A 20,670-nucleotide genomic window follows, 5' to 3' on the forward strand; every position below is an offset into this window, starting at 1 on the left:
AGAGACACGATTAAAATGTCAATGTAAAATGGGCATTACAAGATGCGTGATTTTCTAACTCTGCTTTATTATACATTGGCAACCTCTGTTAGAAAGAAAGCCATACCTGAAAGAGAATAAATGCTCACCCAATTGTGGAGAGAAAAAAAAACTATACAGGAGGTGCATTTGACTTGCCCTAGGGAGCCGCCTTCCATCTAGAAGGACTTGAACCTGAGACCAGACTTTCCTGGGCCTGGGTGGAGTCAGAGGCCCAGTATCCTCTGATGTGGGAAGCACCCATAATGGTTCCATCTGCCTCCATCCCAACAACAAAAAATAATAAAAAAATAAATAAATAAATGTCAATGTAAGCCACCACAGATGAACCTTCTACCTCATTTGGGGGTTTTAAAAAATAGACATGAGAACTGTCACAGTCAGCCCCCAAAATGTGAAATAGACAAGGCAGTTATTTGAAATGTGGATATACAAAGAATCAGCTAATGATAATAGAATAATTACTAACCATATAGTAGAGGTGCATGATAGGGGTGCTTGATCCAGAGATTGGAGATCCCTAATCGGAAGCCAGGGCCTTCCCCTGGCTTTGGTTTGCCAAAGCACTTTCATCTCTCTTCCTCAATATTCTCAATCCCAGGGAAGTAGACTTGGGCTGAAAAAGTTTCCCCACTTTACAGTTTAAATAATTCAAGGCCCAAGGAGATAAATCAAGAGGTTCAGGTTACAAAACCAACCTGACTGGACAGGGGTTGGTTGGTTTAGTTGCTCTTGAACCAGGCTCCGCCTCCAGTGTCTTCATTTCAAACCACAGGCCCACAACCCTAGTCTCCCCTTGGCACAATGACAGCATTGAGGTAACTAACCTCTAGGGTTCTGGGCTCTGACGAGTGTGAGCCAAGACAAACCCAAGTCTCATTTGGACTGGGGTGGAGTAGCATCATGTTGTGTTGTGAATAAAGGAACAGAAAATATATGGTAGTGATAGAACCCCCTCCAAATTGCCCTTCAAAAACCTCTTCCCACAGCTAACTGAAAAGTAGGGCCAGAAGAGTAGGAAACCTGTGTCTGCATCACTTTTAGAAGGGAGTATCAATCTCTTGGTGCCTTTCCAAAGTTAGTTAACTAGGAGGATCCCCACTCCAGAAGTTGGTTAGAACCAAAAGAGGCTCTAAAATAACTGTCCTAAGCAACTCATTAGCTCAGTGACAAGGCTACCCCCTGCCAAGGTCAGACCCAAGGCCCAGACCTGCCACCCCACAGTGGCACTTAACACGAGGCTTAGTGGCAGAGGCTGTGCCTCTCCTGCCTCAGCTGTGAGGAAGAAGGTGAGTAGTTCAGAGGAAGGAGAGTAGTTCTCTTGTGCCTCCTTACTTCATGGGAGGACCTGGCTCTTTAAGGTCCTGCCCCAGCCAGCAAGCAGAGACAGGCCACAGACAAGAATGTGGGCACCAGCTAGAATGGCCTGAACACCAAGTTCCAGCCCCAGTTCGTAACTGACTTGCTGTTTCTTCTCACCACTCACCAGCAGAGGGCCCAGGCAGCTGGCTCCATTCAAGCTCAAGGACATTAAGCTGAAAGAAGTGATGGGTGACCAAACGAAGGCGGGAAATAGCTACCCCAGATGGAGAGGGCAACCAGGAGCAAAAGCCTCAGCCCTTGTCCTCATCCTTTAACAAAAGCTGCCACTATCAGAGGTGAGAAAGAAAACTTTGGTCTTGACTTGACCCCGAGAAATTAGCAATGGCAAAAACCTTAGTTACCTAGTAGAACAGAACAGATGGCTATGGACCCCAGGTCCTACCTTACAACAAAGCAGCGAGCCAAGCTGATGATGAGGTACAGCCCCATATCCAGCGATACAAGTAAGAGCTGAGGTGTATCATCTAGGGCAGGGAGTCCACATGTTAGGGGGACTTGGCTCATAGCTGACTATTGCCATGACAAAGAGTAAAGGGAGATACTCTGTTGCACACACACATCTTAGAAAGAGACACCAGGTAACCATGAGTGAATTAATTTGTTTAAAAAAGAAGAAAAATGAGCAACTATATACAAAACACTGTTAATCTCTCCTGGGCCGACAGAGCACCCATCACAATGTTTCTTCCTTCTTCCTAAGGTTTTATGGTCCAGGTTATCTCCTACAATCCGGAGCATGCTGCTGGCAGAGCCCAGGATACTGGTCTCTGGGGAGTACGTGCCAGAGCTCCCCATTCTGCTCGCCACAGCTGGCCAGTACCCCGACTATTGGAAAGTCTTTCCCTGAAGATGCCTCATCCTGCCACGGAGCAGGAGACAGAGGTGTTCTCTCTTCCTGTCTTGTCTCTCCTGTCCCTCTCTCCCAGGATAATACTGCTTCTTCAGGTCCCACAGGGCAGATCAGATCAGAGTTTATGGGCGAGGAGGGTGGTCAGCTTGATCTTGCCATCCATGGAGGCAGTGAGGCAGGTCCCACAGTCCATGGCTGTGCTCCAGTCCACAGTGACCACAGGAGCTCGGTGGCCACCCAGGCTCAAGCAGTTCTCCAGCACCTTCTCATCCCCACCCATCTGCAGGAGGACAAGAGACAGGAGGAGACATCAGTAAACATGACTTATAAAACATATTGACTGTAGATGGCCAGGCTGATCCCCAATTGGTGTGCCCAGGCATATATGCCCACTTTCCCACAAAATCTGTTTAATTTCTTAGACTAGGAAATGCTTTCATTTTCCTGAATGCCTGAGCTGGGAATCAGCCCCATCTCAGGCCTCCAGCAAGGAGGGTGCAGCAGACTATCCATCCTGTGTAAAGGCTTCTTCCATGGCAGGGCAGGCAGATATCAGGGTCCACACTCAGCTACCACCCAAACCTCCAGGGAGGATCCTCCCTGCCCCACACACCATCCCTACCCAGTTACCTTGTAGATGATGCCCCCTGTGGCAGAACACGTAAGCATGTAATTTCCCTCAGAGTCAAAAGCGAAGAGTCGGCCCCTGGGGACTTGAACCTGCTTGTAGCCACTATAACCAGACAGCACAAAGGGGCCCGTGGCGTCAGAGGGGAGGCCATACTCGGATACCTTCAGGCCACTCTTGTGGATGTTCCACTGGATGAACTGGAATCACAAACACAACCAGAAAGCTCTCTCAGAAGGGGTTGACTACAGGCAAGCCAGGGCCGGAGGCTGTGAGAAAGAGAGAGGAAGGACCCCAGAGCAGAGACTGGCACAGGTGACCCACCTCCCCCTGCCACAGCTCTGACATCTTTGAAAGGGCCTTTGAAGTGTCAGAAGCAGAAAAGGGAGCAGAGTGATGGGTTCACAGGAAAGGTAATGGGATGACCCCCCTGTGCAATCTCTTCCCAGAATACTATAAGCATTTTTCAGGGAAGAAAATCTAGGAAAACAGCAACCTCATGTCAAAGTCCAATACTTCTCTTTCTCTCCAGTATGACTGCAGGAGAGGAAAGGGGTAGGCAACTGCCTTTGCATGGATTCCCGGTCTGACAAGCAGTGCTTCATGTGAACTCTTACTACTATTGCTGCTGTTACTGTTATTGTTATTAGGATTAGAACCAACTAGATTTTTCTGACTTAGGAACAAAGTAGAGAGGACACACTCCAAGTACCTTTCCACGTTCTCAGCAGTGCAAAAAACTGAACACTGAGCAGTGTTAAACTTAGCTTCTTTTATTGCAGTGTACATACTCCTTTATCCCACCCATGGACAGGCTACTTTGGGCGTGCCCACCTCTTAACTGGAATCTTATGCACATAAATAGGAAGTCAAGCTTTAATTTAAGAATCTCTTCCCATAGTTTTCAAGTAAGGAATTTATTTTAAATTACTATTTTAATAGACAATGCACGTAGATAGCATAAAATTTAGAAAGTACAGAAGAATATACATGTACAGCAAGTTCTCGCCTCTGCCTACTCCTTCCCTTTCCAAGGCAATCACTGTGACCAGTTCCTACTGTATCCGAGAGAATCTACAACATGTCAGTAACTTTTACTCTTTTTTTTCTGGCTTCCTTTTCATTAACTTTGCTTAGGCTTTACACACTGCGTCTGGAAAGCTGTTTCCAGGCCCCCAGCAAACTCTATGCATATATGCTGGAACCGGCCAATTACCAAGCTCACTAGCAGCATGTCCCAGGCCCAAATCCTGACCCCCACTGATCCATCTACAGTGAGATAAATCACTGTCTTCAACAAGAAGGACAGATGTGGGACTCCCATTCTGTAACAGCCAACTCTCACTGAAGTCATTTAAACCTCACAAAGATTCTATGAGATCAATTACTAATATCCCTATTTTACAAATGACAAAACTGAGGCACAAAGAGGCCCAAGACAGAGCTAGTAAACAGCATGGTCAGGATGAAACTCAGCCCATTATGCTATAATGGTGCTCTCTAGGGTCTCAGAAACCCAGAATGTAGGTAGGGAAGTCTCTGATCTAAAACTTGCCCCCACCTACCTTCCCGTCCTCACCGATGCTGTACACGGTGTTCTCATCATAGCTGAACTCCACAGAGTAGACCTCTCCGCAGTGGGCTTTCCAGCTCATGGCACACTCGTGCTGCTGCATATCTGAGTCAACGAGAGATGCCACTAAGATTCCGGTCTGCACTGGGGAATCCATCTGCTCACAGCAGGAGGTACCTCTCCCCCTTGCTCAGTGCATGTGATCTGTTTTGAAGGCAGAGGGCCTCCTCGACCCCACAGGTGTCACAGAGCTGACCCCTGACAAGAGGCCAGGCTACTGCTGAGTTTCAGAAGCAGCTTCTTTTACTCAGTCAGAAGTGAGATTCAGGAATCCCTGGGGTAACTGTAGTTCATCTGGGGAGCCTGTAAGTGTAGGAAGACACACAAGTCCTTCCTAAGAGGCCTTTATAACTTCACACTCTGGTGATTTGTTAAAGACACAGTCACCTTGTTCTATACCAGACTCCCTGACTCTGAATCTCCTGGGGACAGGGACCTGGCATGGGGATTTCTAAACAGCATACCAGATGATTCTGTGCCTACCTCAGTTAGGAAATGAGGTGCTAATGCTTTTATAAGGAGAATGAACTACCTACACCAAGAAAGCAGGATGTCATTATTCTAGTATGTCCTCTAAGGATCTCACACAGGTCTGAAGATTCAGATGGAATAGCTCAAAAAAAGAAGGATGGTTATGCTCCATCCCCTCTCACACTCATTGACACTAACCATGTAGAAATTGAATATTGCAGGTGTTTTGAAAGCAGAAGACTCTGACCAAAGTTAAGCTCTGTTACAAACATCTTAAACATGAGTTCTGCAACAACATCTAGTTCAGCTGACAAAACTCCAAATCTCTTCTCTGGGCCACTGAAGAAGGGGACCAGGATTACCATGAGTACAGTCACATGCTTACCAAACAGCCGGATAACACCATCAGCTGCCCCTGTAACCAGCAGGTTTCCATTGTGATTGAAGGCTGTGCAGTTGATAGCAATGGGTTCTGGATCCAAGGAGAACTGGAGCTATTAAAAAAGAGAAAAAAGCCATTAGCAGACCTTTAGCACAGCATAGTCACACTGCTTATCCCACTCAAACACATATATACAGGCACCCCAAGATGGGTTTCCAGCTGGCTCCTCCCTCACAGGACCTTCTTCTAGCAATCTGGATCTGAGCCTTTGCCCAAATGCCGTACGTGAGACCCTCTGTGCTGCTTTTGACAGGCAAAGTCTCTGTGCCTCATTGACATTCAGGTTTCCATACACAGATAATAATCCATGCCTGCTCGAATTCTAAGGTGCATCATACATGTTTTAGCAACTTACATTTTACATAAAGTACATTCCAAGCTAATTCTTATTGAGAGGTCATATTGCCAGCAGGGAATAATAAACATATCAACTGTCTTTCACCACAGGCATCTTAAGTAATGGAAGACTGACTTGCAAACAGCTCTGATAGTGTACAAAGGTTACATACCTGTTCTATTCCTTTACTATCAAGCTCTGCATACCCCCCAGAAACACTTAGCAATAGAGGCAGGTACACAGGCTAGCCCACAAAAATCTCTAATGTAGCTATAATATTGTACGTTTATTTATTCTTCAGCTATATGCCTGTTACAGTGCTAGTTGATAGGACTATAATGGTGAAAAAAACCACCTCATAGAACTTAGGGTCTAGTATTTTAATCTAATAATTAATAAAAAATTTCATTTCAAGCAACACAGAAGACCAGAAACCCTAAACAACTCACCTGATGGAAACTAAAAATGCCAAAAAGAGTATTATTTAAGCACACACACCGTACTGAACTGGCAAATGAAGGAATCTTCTGTGGCCAAAAATAAGGGAAAGCAAAATTCAGAGGACCAGTGAGCTCTGAGGTTGGCTTCACTCTGGGGACTTCAATCAACCCTGATAACCTGAGCTTCCATTATGATAGTTGTGAAGCACCTAGGAACACAGCATAAGACCTGCCCAACATAAGGGGAGAAGAAACCTCCACACAAAGCTGGGACTCCAAAGAGCTATATCCTCAGTACAGAATTGAGCTAGAAATAATCCCACCTCACGGAAAGGGAAAACAAGAAAATTTACCTGTCTGAACCTTAGAGCCAAGTAAAGAAAGAAAAAAACACTTCTCTGAGAATTTATAATCACAGCTGATCTTTTTTTTTTAATTTTTTTATTAATCAAAAAAAAGAAAAGAAATTAACACATTTAGAAATCATTCCATTCTACACATGCACTCAGTAATTCTTAGTATCATCACATAGATGTATGATCATCATTTCTTAGTACATTTGCATCGATTTAGGAAAAGAACTAGCAAAACAGCAGAAAAAGATATAGAATGTTAATATAGAGAAGAGAATTAAAATATAAAATATATATATATATATATAAAAAGGAAAAAGAAAAAAACAAAAACAAAAGATACAAACACACAAACAAACAAAAAAACATATTTCAGGTGCAGCTTCATTCAGTGTTCCAACCTAGTTACATTACACTTAGGTATTATTGTGCTGTCCATTTTTGAGTTTTTGTATCTAGTCCTGTTGCACAGTCCGTATCCCTTCAGCTCCAATTACCCATTATCTTACCGTTTCTAACTCCTGCTGGTCTCTGTTACCAATGATATATTCCAAGCTGATTCTCGAATGTCGGTTCACATCAGTGGGACCATACAGTATTTGTCCTTTAGTTTTGGGCTAGACTCACTCAGCATAATGTTCTCTAGGTCCATCCATGTTATTACATGCTTCATAAGTTTAGTCTGTCTTAAAGCTGCATAATATTCCATTGTAGGTATACGCCACAGTTTGTTTAGCCACTCGTCTGTTGATGGACATTTTGGCTGTTTCCATCTCTTTGCAATTGTAGATAATGCTGCTATAAACACTGGTGTGCAAATGTCTGTCTGTGTCTTTGCCCTTAAGTCCTTTGAGTAGATACCTAGCAGTGGTATTGCTGGGTCGTAATCCATTCTGCCATTCTATGTCTTTTGATTGGGAAATTCAGTCCGTTAACTTTTAGTGTTATTACTGTTTGGATAATATTTTCCTCTACCATTTTGGCTTTTGTATTATATATATCATATCTGATTTTCCTTCTTTTTACACTTTACTCCATACCTCTCTCTTCTGTCTTTTCGTACCTGACTCTAGTGCTCCCTTTAGTATTTCTTGCAGAGCTGGTCTCTTGGTCACAAATTCTCTCAGTGACTTTTTGTCTATAAATGTTTTAATTTCTCCTTCATTTTTGAAGGACAATTTTGCTGGATATAGGAGTCTTGGTTGGCAGTTTTTCTCTTTTAGTAATTTAAATATATCATCCCACTGTCTTCTAGCTTCCATGGTTTCTGCTGAGAAATCTACACATAGTCTTATTGGGTTTCCCTTGTATGTGACAGATTGTTTTTCTCTTGCTGCTTTCAAGATCCTCTCTTTCTCTTTGACCTCTGACATTCTAACTAGTAAGTGTCTTGGAGAATGCCTATTTGGGTCTAATCTCTTTGGGGTGCACTGCACTTCTTGGATCTGTAATTTTAGGTCTTTCATAAGAGTTGGGAAATTTTCAGTGATAATTTCTTCCATTAGTTTTTCTCCTCCTTTTCCCTTCTCTTCTCCTTCTGGGACACCCACAACACATATATTTGTGCACTTCATATTGTCATTCAGTTCCCTGATTCCTTGCTCAAGTTTTTCCATTCTTTTCCCTATAGTTTCTGTTTCTTTTTGGAATTCAGATGTTCCTTCCTCCAGTTCACTAATTGTAGCTTCTGTCTCTTTAGATCTACCATTGTAGGTATCCATTGTTTTTTCCATTTTTTCTTCTTTGTCCTTCACTCCCACAAGTTCTGTGATTTGTTTTTTCAGATTTTCTATTTCTTCTTTTTGTTCAGCCCATGTCTTCTTCATGTCCTCCCTCAATTTATTGATTTGGTTTTTGAAGAGTTTTTCCATTTCTGTTCGTATATTCAGCATTAGTTGTCTCAGCTCCTGTATCTCATTTGAACTATTGGTTTGTTCCTTTGACTGGGCCATATCTTCAATTTTCCGAGCGTCATCCATTATTTTCTGCTGGTGTCTGGGCATTTGATCAGATTTCCCTGGGTGTGGGACCCAGCTGGTTGAAAGGTTTTTCTGTGGAATCTCTGGGCTCTGTTTTTCTTTTCCTGCCCAGTAGGTGGCGCTCGTGGCGGTCGTTTGTCTGCAGGGCAGTCCACCCGGGAAACCGTGCATGGAGGCGGGGGTCGCTGGCCGCGGCTTGGGGGAGTGCCGGTCCAAATTGCCCAGCTGGCCCGAGACGCCAAGTGTGACGGGAGGGCCCCGCTATCCAATGTTCCCAGTCAGACCGGGGAGCCACGTGCGTGGAGGGGACCCCAGTTGCCAGCCGCCCCGGCCAGGAAAACGTGCGCCCCTCGGGTATCTCACCGCAGTGGATTCTCCCTGCCCGTTCAGCCGTTCCAGAATGGGGTACACTGTCTTTTTGGTCTCTGTCGTGACTCCTGGAGCTGTTTCGTATTGTTTCTGTTTCTTTAGTTGCTTTTCTGGAGGAGGAACTAAGACCCGCGTGTCTTACTAAGCCGCCATCTTCTCCGGAAGTCCACAGCTGATCTTGACATGAGTTTATAACTCAAATTTATAATCCCTATGTAGTCTGGGAAACTTCAAGCAGAGAATTTATTTTAAAGTTGTCTGGAATTGGTAGTGCCCTAAGCACCTGGCAAAAACAAATGGAAATCTTTTCCAGAGAAATGTACCTTCAACCCAAGCCTCAAAGTATTCCAAAAGATAAACATTCAAGGAACATGAATCCATAATCAAAATTCACAAGACACAGTGAAACAAGACAAAAAGACAAACGCCCAAGAGAAACAGCAAAGAGCAGAATCAGATCCAGAAAGACTTCCGATATGGGAATTAATAGAGAGAATATATAATAAGTGTATTAAATGTTCAAAGGAATAAAAGAAGAAATTGAAAATATTGGTAAAATGAGAAGACTATAAACATGACAGAACAAGTTTGAAAAATGTCAGGCTTCTAAGACTGAAAGATACAACTGAAATTAATATCCTAATGGATAAAGTTAAATAGGTTAGATTTAGTGGACGAAAGAATTGGCAAACTGAAAGATAGATCTGAAGAAATTATCAGTAAGAATTCTGCAAAGTGAGACAAAAAAAGAAAGTAAAAAGTTCTAAAATATGTCTAATTGGAGTCCCAGAAGGCAAGAGATAGAGAATAGCAATATTGGAAAAGATGATGATTAAGAATTTTCTTGATTTGAATAAAGACAAAAATGCTCAGATTCAGGAAAACAAGCAAATCCTCAAGTAAGACTTTAAAAAAAAAAAAGTCAAAAAGATAAAACAAAATTGAAAATCCATACCAAGGCACCCAGGTAAGAAAATCTTAAAAGCAGCTAGAGAGAACAGACAAATAACCAAGAAAGAATGCCAGTTAGATTGATAGCTAACTTTTCAGTTTCAGCACAGGCAACCAGAAGACAACCAAGATGCAGAGTTAGGCGAATCCGTTTTCAACCTAGAATACACATAGTGTTCTAAAAAAATATATACACTATGATTCCATTCATATAAGGTTTAAAAACCTACAAAACAAAACCTATGCTGTTTAGAGATATATATAAATGTGCTAAAACTATATCTTTTTAATAAAAGACAATAAGTTATCTGGAAAAGGGAAGGAGACCAAGATTAGGAAGGGGCCCATAAGAACCTTAAAAGAACTAGTAATGTTCTAAGATCATGTATATGGGTGCTTATGTTACTACTTTTCTTCTCATTATACCATACACATATGATTTAAAAATTCTTTTGAATATATTCAATATTTAATTAAAATTTTAAAACTTGCAAGTAAGCAAGCATAAATTTACAAATCACAGTAAGAGTGTTGGAGGAAAATAGCAAGATACCAGTAAAGAAAGATCTAATTAAACTAGGTATATAAAGGAAAGCATCTCAGAGGTGCAGAAGGGCAGATGGTTTGCCTGATAGGTGGGGTAAGAACCCTCTAGAGAAAAGGCGGGGAGGGACAGGGTGTGTATGAGGAGGCTGGAGGGCGGGGGGCAGTTGTGGAGCATTATGGGAATATGGATTTTACCTTAAGGGTAACCAGAAACCTGGAAGAATTTTAAGCAGGAAGAAAGATGATATGATACAATGTTTGTCAATTGCTCAGAATGCTGTGGGGAGGATGGGTAGGCAGGGCCACAAGAGGAGGCCCGGCAGCTGCCCAGGAGAGGGACATGGAGACAGCTCTTAATGTGTATCTCTGGAAATGGAGAGAAATGGCCAGATCTGAAATACACTGGGAGGTGGAACTGCAATATTTGCAATCATGGATGGATTGTGTGGGGTGAGGAAGAAGGTCATGTCCAGGAAGACATTCTAAATGGGATGCATTTGCCAAGGTGAGGAAAACTATAAGAAGAAGAACACATGTGATGGGGAGTGGAAGTTGAGAATTCAGTTCCAGAACCTGATAAGCTTGAGACACTTGTGAGACTTCCAAATGGGAATATACACAATTTCTGCAGGTAGATAAAGTCAAACTAAATATTTGGAACAAAGACCATTTGTAAGACAGATTCCTAAGATACCTTAAGTGTTTTATAACATGAGGAAATGATATGTTCAACATAAGAGCATTTTCTATAAAGCTGAGACACACCATAATGAAACCAATAATTTTAGTAAGAATATCACTGCCTTTTATACAGGTGAAAAAACAGTATTTAATCTCTTCCTAGGATTTAGGGTCATAGCTGTAAGCATCTGTGATTGTTCCAGTTGGGAACAGTCCTTGGGCTCCTGAGGAATGTGGGCCATGTGGCCCCATGAGCAAAGTTTTACAAGGTTGTCTGATTACCCTCTTCCAATTAGCTGTCGCTTATGAATATGCAGGTACTCACACTACTTCTAGCTACTGCTGTAATTTTTACTCAATATTGAGTTAACAGAGAGGCAGAAAGGGACTCAAGTCTTCTGAAAAATAAGCCACAAGGGCTGTCTAATAGGCTCTGTGTGACATCTAAGCTTGTGGTATGATTCTGAACAAGTTCCTAATGGTCTGCCCAACTGGAGTACTACTACTTTTCATATTTAGACTTTGAAATTTACTTACAAATGAAGAGGCCAGATGAAACAGAAGGGAAGAAACCATCAGGAAAGAAAGGGAGGGCAGGAGGTGCACCCCTTGAGGAACGTGACCAGCTATGGTGAGACCCATGGCGACAGGCCCTACCTGCTGCTTCATGGTTTTCGTGTCCCACAGCAGCAGCTTGCCAGAAACCTGGTTCATGCCCTTGCTGCCGATGTCCGGTGCAGACACATCCACTTGGGAAGTGAGGCTCGGAGCTGCAGCTGAACAGACGAACGAGGCCCCATTGGGGCTGCACGCCAGCGACAGGATTCTATAACACACATGGGGCTGGGTCAGACGCTCCACCCATCTACAGAGAAACAATGAGCTCCTGCTCTAAGGCTGGAGCCTGCTTCAAAAGCTGGGGCAAAAGGTTCAGAGAAAGGCCATGCCCCAAAGAGCACCCTTTCCAAATCGCCACTTTAATGGTGACAGGGTAGGGGCTTTCCATTCACCTGGGCATATCATCATTGATGCTGATTTCACAGATATTCTTCTTGGCTTCTGTGTCATAAAGACGAACTGTCCCCACACCACTGCCCAGTAAGAGCTGGAATGAGAAGGAGCAGAAGGTGTGAAGGATGGTTGTAGGGGGAGATTAGGTAGGACCGATGTGAATGGGGCCAGACCCCTCCTAGGGTACGGCTCTGGGAGAGGCTGCGGGGGTGAGGTCCCTCCTCCACTAATCCAGGAAGTTTAAGAGGAATCTCACTTAAAAACTAATTAAAGGGCAACAGTGGCTCAGTGGCAGAGTTCTTGCCTGCCATGCCCGAGACCCAGGTTCGGTTCCCGATGCCTGCCCATGTTTAAAAAAAAAAAAAAAACTAATTAAAGCATCAGAACCAACCCTGGCAAGAAGCACAAATCAAGGAATTCATAGAATAAAGAAATGTTTACCTCAGATTTACCTAGAAATGTTCTGGCTGTTTAAATAAGACCCTCAGATCTTTTTGCCTCCTTTCTTTCAGATTAAATCTCAGCTATTCCAACCCTTCCTTCCCACTCCTGATGTACCCACCACATCATTCAATCTCTCGTTAGGGCTCAGGATCAATGGGACCTGGATGACCGCCCCATTTGCATGCTCTGGGGACAGCTCTGGCAATGGCCCTATAAAGGCCTCCAGAGAAAAATAGAAGAGGCTATCCTGGCCTTCAGGAACTCGTCTTTTATTTGGTGAAAAATTGCAATGATAATAAAGAATACCAACAGAAGAAAGCACCTGAAGCAGCCCAGGCATACTATCCAAATGATGACCTCAGTATTCATTTGGCAAATTCACACTTGTACAGGGTAAACTCTTGAGATACTAATATCATAAAGACGATTCCTACCATTGTTGAAAATTATAGAAAAACAGGGTTTGACCCTTGGGCTACACAATATGATCCTCTCAAAACGGAATGAAATGAAAGGAAAAAAACCATTAATTTTATCTCCCTAACTATAAATCTTATCTCAAATATTAAAGTCCAGGGAAAAAAGGGGATACTATTCTTAGAGATAATTAGGCCCACGGGAACCACAAAATAGAACCCCATCTCTACCAACTACTCCCCTTGGGGCCTAACACAGGGAGGGGTCTTAGCAGCAAGAAAGAAAATGCTGAGAATATTTATGGTGGGTTGCTAGAGACAGGGACAGATGATAGGGGTTGTTGAGGAGTAATAGGGAGAGTGACAGTCTCTCCCTGGGCTAGATCACCACAGAAAGAAAGGAGCCATCCACCATATAACAGGAGTGTTTTTCAGGTTCCACAACAGTCTAATTTCAATTCTTGTTAGTTCAGGCTTTGTAACCTCACTGTCATCCCAAAATAGAAGACTGCTGTGTTAGTCCGGGATGTGTGGTCCCCAAATCTCCACTAAGGGAAACAGAGGAAGGAATTCTGGCTTGGCTACCTCAATTCAGTACTACTGAGTCAAGGAGGGCTACGCTGAGGTACTTGAGCAACTGATGAAAAACCCTGGAGAATTCTTCAACTCAGATTGCAAAGCAAGAAATGCGGCAAAATGCTACTCACCAGTCTGTCCCGCTTGGTGGCCCATTCTAAAGAAAGGAGCGGTGACTTGGAAATGGAGGATGCTCTGGTCTGCATGATGGGGTTGAATGACCATACCTTGATGACCCCATCAACATCTAAGCTGGCGACCCTCCTCCCCGAGCAGTCCACTCTAAAATGAAAGAAAGGAAGACTGTTACCCTCCTCCCTTTGGTCCATCATCCTCTTCAGCTAATGCTAAGATGATTGTTTTTCTAACTTTCTTATTGTTTTAAAAAATAATCTCAAAATGCCTACACTTAAAGGACCGGCATGGGATATTTCTAGAAATAGTCATTTACTCATTTGTCCAAGAAATACTTATTAAGCATCTTTTATGTGCTGAGCCTTGTACTAAGTAGTGGAATAGAACAGTGAGCAAGATACATATGGTCCCCGCCATGGCATTGCAGTCTGTTGGAATTTAGAGTCTCCTATATCACACTTCCGGAACAGCTCAAGGGCCCAAAGAGCCCATCAAGGCTAAAACCTATTGACTCTCTCAATATTATACTCTGTGAGGGTTTATTATGAAAAGACTATGCATTTGCCATGCTTAAATATGCCATGTTTAAATAAAAACTTGTAAATTGTAAATATTTACCTAGAAGTACCAACATAAAGCAAATTAAGATTAAAAGTGAGTTAATATAGGAGAAAAATAAAAGACAAGCAGGATCCCCAGGAGGGCAACAACCCAGCCCTCCACTGCCTCTGTAGGGGAGATCATGGTGGGGTGATCATGGGTCACCCCACCATCCTCAACACTGCTTTCCTGCCCCTCTTGCCTGCCACACCCTCATAACCAGGTCCCCAGGTGGGTCAATATTTTCTCAATCTGGCCCTTGATCATTTCTCTAGCTGCTTCTGGCCTGGCCTCCAAACCCAAACCCACCGGCAATGCATGATAGATGAGTGGTGTTCTCCATACTCTTCTTGACCCAGGACAATAAAAGGCTGCTCAGGGCGGACTCCTCTACCTTCGGGGCCTGCAGTGGGAGCCCGCATCAGCATCTCCACTGGCTCCACATGAAGCTCTGGGGAAGGCTCTGCCTCAGGGCCACTAGTTTCAGGCTTCTTCTCTGCACACTGTGCCAAGCAAAGCAAAGACAAGTCAGCCGCAAAGAGGCCTGTCCTGAGCCCAGTCACTCTCCTACATCCCAGGAGCATACTGCCTTACATCTAGGGAGCAAGGCTGCAGTATTCTGGGGGCTCCCAGTAGGCCCAGAATCTAAAGGAGAGAGCTCTGAACTCTGAGAACAGTGCTCAGCTTGTCCCCAGGAAAGCAGGGGACCTGCTCAACAACAGCCTGGCCTAGAGACTCTGGTCCTAGTCTCAGGTCCTGCTGAGGGAGGAATAGGCCATCGACCCACAGCTGACAGAATTCAGGACACACACCTGCTTTGGTAATATGCCAGGCTGATAATCACAAATATCACTGAGTAAATGCTTAGTATATGCTAGGCAAGCATTTTCTATTTATTCTCTCATTTAATCAACCTAAAAATCCTCCTAAAAACCTTCTGAGATACCATTACTAATCCCATTTTACAGCTATGGACATAGGGAAGGCAAATAACTTGCCTAAGATCACACCGGTGGCAAAGAGAAGAACTTGGATTTGCACCCAGGTCTGTTAGACTTACACCTGGTTCCTCGCCATTACAACAACATACCAACTAACTACTGCTCCTGGAAAGTAGGATATTGAGAGACTGAGAAACTAAGGCAACAGAGGCAACTCAAAGATAGAGACCCATTGCAGGCAATGGTGCCTGAGCAGGCAGAGTTCTTGCCTGCCATGCCAGAGACCCAGGTTTGATTCCCAGTGCCTGCCCATGTAAAAGAAAAAAATATAGCAACCCAAGGAAGGCAGCTTAGCCCACCTAGAAGCCTAGCAGTGGAGGACACCCCATAAACCTATGAGAAGTCTTGAGCTGCCCTGGTTTCTGCCTACCTTTAGAACTAAGTGTCGGTCACCACGATTACTACATGCTCAACCAGACCCAACACAGGCTTCATGAGCATCAGCCAGGGCACACCACCACCTGTGGTTCCTGACTCTGCCAGACCCGTACTCAGTAGTGAGGGAAGGCCCAGAGCCCAGGGCTCAGCACAGGAAGGATCTGGGCCATAGCACCTCACTGTGTGGGCACTTGGCCCTCGCAGCAGCAACTCCAGCAGAGGAAGGCCCTCAGGATGTAGCAGAAGATGCAAGAGGAAGGGATCCTGCATGCAAGCAAGTCTGGGCAATTCTGGGTTAAATCAAAGGAAACAGGTTTCTCTCCTACCAAATTTCAGAAAGAAAGTTTAGCCCACAACATGCTAAAATACAGTTAACCTAAGGGAAGGATGTGGTATGTTAGGGTTCCCAAACCAATTTAATCACAGAACTCATTTTCTGGGCACATTTCCAGGGGCTGGCATTTTATGATCCCATAGTAGCCAAATGTTGCTTCGGGAAAAGAGACCACAGAATAGCTGAGCAAAATAAGAATCAAAAGAACCAAAGTGCAAACAAAAACAATTAGGCAAAAGCATGCTTTACAGACCATTAATCAGAAGAGAAGTATGAGCTGGCATCCTCAAGCTTTCCCTGTGTGTGCTCCACTGTACTCCACAAAGAGGGGAGTGGGTGTCACCTGGGGCTTCCATGAGATCCCGAGGGGCTTTTCCCAAGCCATACCTGGGAAGTCGTAGAGAAAAGCTCCTTCCTTTCCTTGCCATGATCCTGCAGGCGCCGCTGCCGGTGCTGCGACCAGCTGGACTCTCCAGTGGATAGCCCGCTAAAAAGGCTTTTCGCATCCTTGGCTCCAAATGCTGGGTCCTTACCCTTAACAGTCTAGAGGACAAGAAGCAGGACTGTGAAAAGACTCTTCCCATCTCTGCCCAGGCTACAACAGCTGGACCAGGAAGGAAGCAAGAGCCTCCATCCAGGTAGGGGCTTTTCTACCCAACAGCTCTTGGTACGGTTCTTCTTTGGCTGTGCTGGGCAGGGAGCTGAAATGTTACCTTTCAGTCAGGTGGGTGAAGTCATGAGTAAAACAATGCAGAGTCCAGAACTCCCTCCCCCTTTCAGCTTCTACCATCATGTTATAAGCTGTTAAGTCACCAGCCCTCATCCTGCCATATTTATCATTTATACATATTTGATCTGATCAATTAACTTGTAACAGGGGAGGACATTTAACATTTTATTAAGTGACAGCTATCAGGCAAGCCAGGCACAATGCTACATGTTATAAGTATCTAGAAGCAACAATATGCTTGGGCAGTACAAAAAAATATTTACCCAACACACAATCACCTCCTTGGAAGGGAAAAGGAACACAACATCCTCTCCTGTCTTTAGCCAAGAGCAGGACTATGCTAGTCACTGTTAATAAATACTAAGGGGTACTAGAAATGATTACCAGGCAACCAAAAATTCCTTTTTTTTCCCCAGAGAATTCTTCATTTTTATTGATCTTTATTGCAAAATAAGATGCATTGAAAGTTAAGTGAACAAACCATTTAACTTCAGAAACTAGAATATAAAAACCAAATAAATCTAAAGAAAACATGAGGGAATTAATGTAAGAGCAGAAATCACTTAAATAGAAAACCACAAACAGAAACATGCAACTAGAAATTTTTAACAGAAACTGTTGGAAACCCAAGGATCTTTGATCAAGACAAACTGAACAAGAAACAAAATGGCATTTTCTGGCTCATTTTCCTAATCAGGGTTATAAGGTCAACCAAAGTTATAGCAAAGAGAAATATGAATTCAATCCCCACCCCACTCCACCCCCATGGAGAGAAGTCTCCACCTTTGATCAAGAACCTTTTTAAAAGGAGCTGCCACTTCATCACCTTTCCAGATTACCTTGCCGGACTCTTTTTCTGGCCTTATTCCCATGGACTGTGATGAGCTCCCCACATCCCTACTATTAAACTTTCAGAAAAATAATAAGGATGCAAAGAGACATTCTGTTTTGAGATCAGCCTCCTCACAAGCCACTGGTATTACGTATACGTGACCTAAATCAAGACAATAAACTCAACCAAAGTCTACTTGTTGCTTTCTTTCTACTTGTCATTTTTCACTTTAAACACTTTAAATGATTAACTAAGATTTCTTGGAACCCTGGAGTCACATGAACAGTTAAAAAAGGAAATTTTAAAGGACTCTTTAAGTTACCTAGAGATGAATTGTGCCTGACCTACAGGATATTACCTGTTTTTATTTCTCTGTCTGAGGCAATTTCCATTTATATTTACTTATATTCATAGCAGATGTTTCTTCTAGAGAAAGCACATGGGAGGCTTCAATTGTACATGAAATAATCTTTTTCTTAAAAAAATAAACAAAATGAAAAGATCTGTAACATGTGGCCTCTTTCTTTCTAAGCCCAGCTCCGCAAGGGAAATCACTGCCCTCCCCACTACCTGAGCATGACATCCAGGGCTGAAAGTCTCCCTGGCGGCAAGGGAAATGACTCCCAGGGATGAGGCTGGCCCTGGCACCGTGGGATCAACAATGCCATCCTGACCAAAAGGGGGTAAAGAAATGTAACAAATACGGTTCCAGTGGCTGAGAGAGTTCAAATAGTCAAGAAACTACTCTGGAGGTCACTCACACAAGCTTCAGTTAGACACTGCTACCTATCATAACTTGCCAAACTCCAACCAAAATCATTCCTGTCAATCCTAAAGAGCACTTAGGATGTTATGTAAGATTCTCCAAAGGTTCTATACACTAGGGTAACTTTTCAGAAACCTACAACCTCCAGAAGGGTTCCTGGACCAGATAAGTCCTGAAATGCAGAGGGACCAGCCTCTCCAGAATATCAGTTAGACCCATCCCCCTACCCCATATATCGACAGCCCCTTCCAACATGAAAAAGTTAGAAATAGGCATAGCCCAAGTACTCCTAAACAGTGGGAAAAAGATCAAAGGTGATGGTGGAGTTATACAGAGAAGGTAGGGTTTAACAAACAAATATGATTGCTGAATCATTAAAATGATATTTCTTTTGAGTCTCTAGTATCTTAGAGCAGCTAGAAGTAAAAACCTAAAATTGTGGAATTGTAACCCATACCAAACTCTGAAATTTGTTCTACAACTAATTGTTGTGATGTGCTTTGAAATTTATTACTTTTTTTGTATATGTGTCATTTTTCACAAAAAAGAAAAAAACATTTCTAGCCTCAAGTGCTTTGGAACAGCTAAAAGGAAAATAGTGGAATGGTAACCCATAACAAACTGAAATCTGTTCTGTAACTACTTGTTGAAGTGTAGTTTGAACATCATTGCTCTTTCTTTTCTCTGTATGTAAGTTATATTTAACAATAAAAAACATTTGAAAAAAAGAGTCAGAAAAAGATTAAAGGTGATGGTGGAGTTATACAGAGAACGTAGGGTTAAACAAATGAGTATGACTGCTAAATTATTATATTAGTATTTCTTTTAGTTTTCAGTATCTTAGAGCAGCTAGAAGCAAAACCAAAGATGGTGGAATTGTAACCTATACAAAACTCTGAAATCTGTGCTACAACTAATTGTTGCAATGTACTTTGAAATTCATTGCTTTTTTGTATGGCAAGCATTTAATATATTTAATCATTGATCTAAAACTAAAACAAGAGTGGGGGAAATGAATGGAAGAGCACTATATAAACAGCATATATTCTCATAACATGTAAAGAATACAACTGAAAAAAATTGGAAGAAAAGGAAGAAAGGAAAAATAATAAGATCCTTGATTGTTATATTGGTATTGACTGGAAGTCAAGGGATACATTTTAAAACTGGTAAACTAAATAATAAAAGATTAAATAAGAAAAAAAGGGAAGTAAGGGCACCGTGAAAGGTGTAAGCACAGATACCTAAAACAAAAATATAAACCTCTCAAATACCGAAACAACTTTTTAAACAGCAGTCACAACACAGAGAGAAAGACAGTATACAGTGATTATAAAATAACAGTTGAAATTTCCTTTCAATCATATACACAAATTAAATGAGCTTAATTTGCCTATTAAAAAAGATTTTCAAGTAGGGTCATAAAGCAAAATTCAACTCTTTGCTGCTGTGGTGGTGTGAAGCTGCATGTACCCTAGAACAGCATGTTCTTAAATTTAATCCATTCCTGTGGGTGTGAACCCATTGTATACAGGACCTTTTGATGAGGCTACCTCAGTTAAGGTGTGACCCGTCTCAATCAGGATGGGTCTTAATCCTCTTACTGGAGTCCATTATAAGGGGAATGAAATTCAGACAGAGTGAGAAAAAGCCACAAGAACCAAGGGGCCAGACAGGGAGAGACCAGGAGACACTGCCATGTGCCTTGCCATGTGACAGAGGAGCCCACAGTCAGCCCCAGAATTCAGAGGAAAAGCACTGCTTTGATGATGATGTCTTGATTTGGACTTTCCTTTAGCCTCAAAACTGTAAACTAATAAATTTCCATTGTTTAAGACAACCCATTTCATAGTATTTGCTTGAGTAGCCTAGGAAACTAAAACAGTTGCATATAAAAGACAAAATAATTAGGATATAGAAGATCTAAAATACTATCAATAAGTAGATCTTATGGACATATGAAGGACCCTATACTTTGGTAATGGATATACCCTTCCTTTCAAGCACACATGGAATATTCACAAAACTTAATTATATATTAAGTTACAGAGAATGCATCGGTAAATTTCACAAAGTAGAAATATCACTCTGATCACAATGAAATAAAAATAGAAATTAAAAACAAAGAAGTCCTTTCCCTTAGACGTTTTCCAAAAACCTTTTATGATAAACAACTCTTAGATGAAAAAGGAAACATAAAAAAATGACAGAATTTCTAAACAATAATAATAAACACTATGAACCAGAATTTATGAGATATATTTAAACCTGTAATCAGAGAAAAATTCATTGCTGTATACACCAATATCAATGAAAATGAAAGAAGGAAAATAAATTCATTAAAT

The 20,670-nt window shown here is 42.4% G+C and overlaps 1 protein-coding gene across 3 annotated transcripts in view; it reads right to left on the reverse strand.

Annotated features, from left to right (window-relative positions):
• Window positions 1-2,010: 2,010 nt before the first annotated feature.
• The window catches only part of WDR91 (WD repeat domain 91), a 36,112-nt gene continuing 17,452 nt past the window's right edge, over window positions 2,011-20,670 (reverse strand). For all 3 annotated transcript variants that reach the window (XM_077140729.1, XM_077140652.1, XM_077140818.1), the window contains 9 exons: window positions 16,385-16,540; window positions 14,594-14,787; window positions 13,681-13,831; window positions 12,113-12,207; window positions 11,760-11,928; window positions 5,390-5,498; window positions 4,466-4,578; window positions 2,903-3,100; window positions 2,011-2,552 (listed from right to left, as the gene is read on the reverse strand). In XM_077140729.1, coding sequence (XP_076996844.1) covers window positions 2,388-2,552; window positions 2,903-3,100; window positions 4,466-4,578; window positions 5,390-5,498; window positions 11,760-11,928; window positions 12,113-12,207; window positions 13,681-13,831; window positions 14,594-14,787; window positions 16,385-16,540 — 1,350 coding nt within the window. In that variant the 3' untranslated portion in view covers window positions 2,011-2,387. The remainder of the gene's footprint in view (window positions 2,553-2,902; window positions 3,101-4,465; window positions 4,579-5,389; window positions 5,499-11,759; window positions 11,929-12,112; window positions 12,208-13,680; window positions 13,832-14,593; window positions 14,788-16,384; window positions 16,541-20,670) is intronic.

Source organism: Tamandua tetradactyla, chromosome 1, assembly GCF_023851605.1.
Source record: "Tamandua tetradactyla isolate mTamTet1 chromosome 1, mTamTet1.pri, whole genome shotgun sequence".
Taxonomy (NCBI): domain Eukaryota; kingdom Metazoa; phylum Chordata; class Mammalia; order Pilosa; family Myrmecophagidae; genus Tamandua; species Tamandua tetradactyla.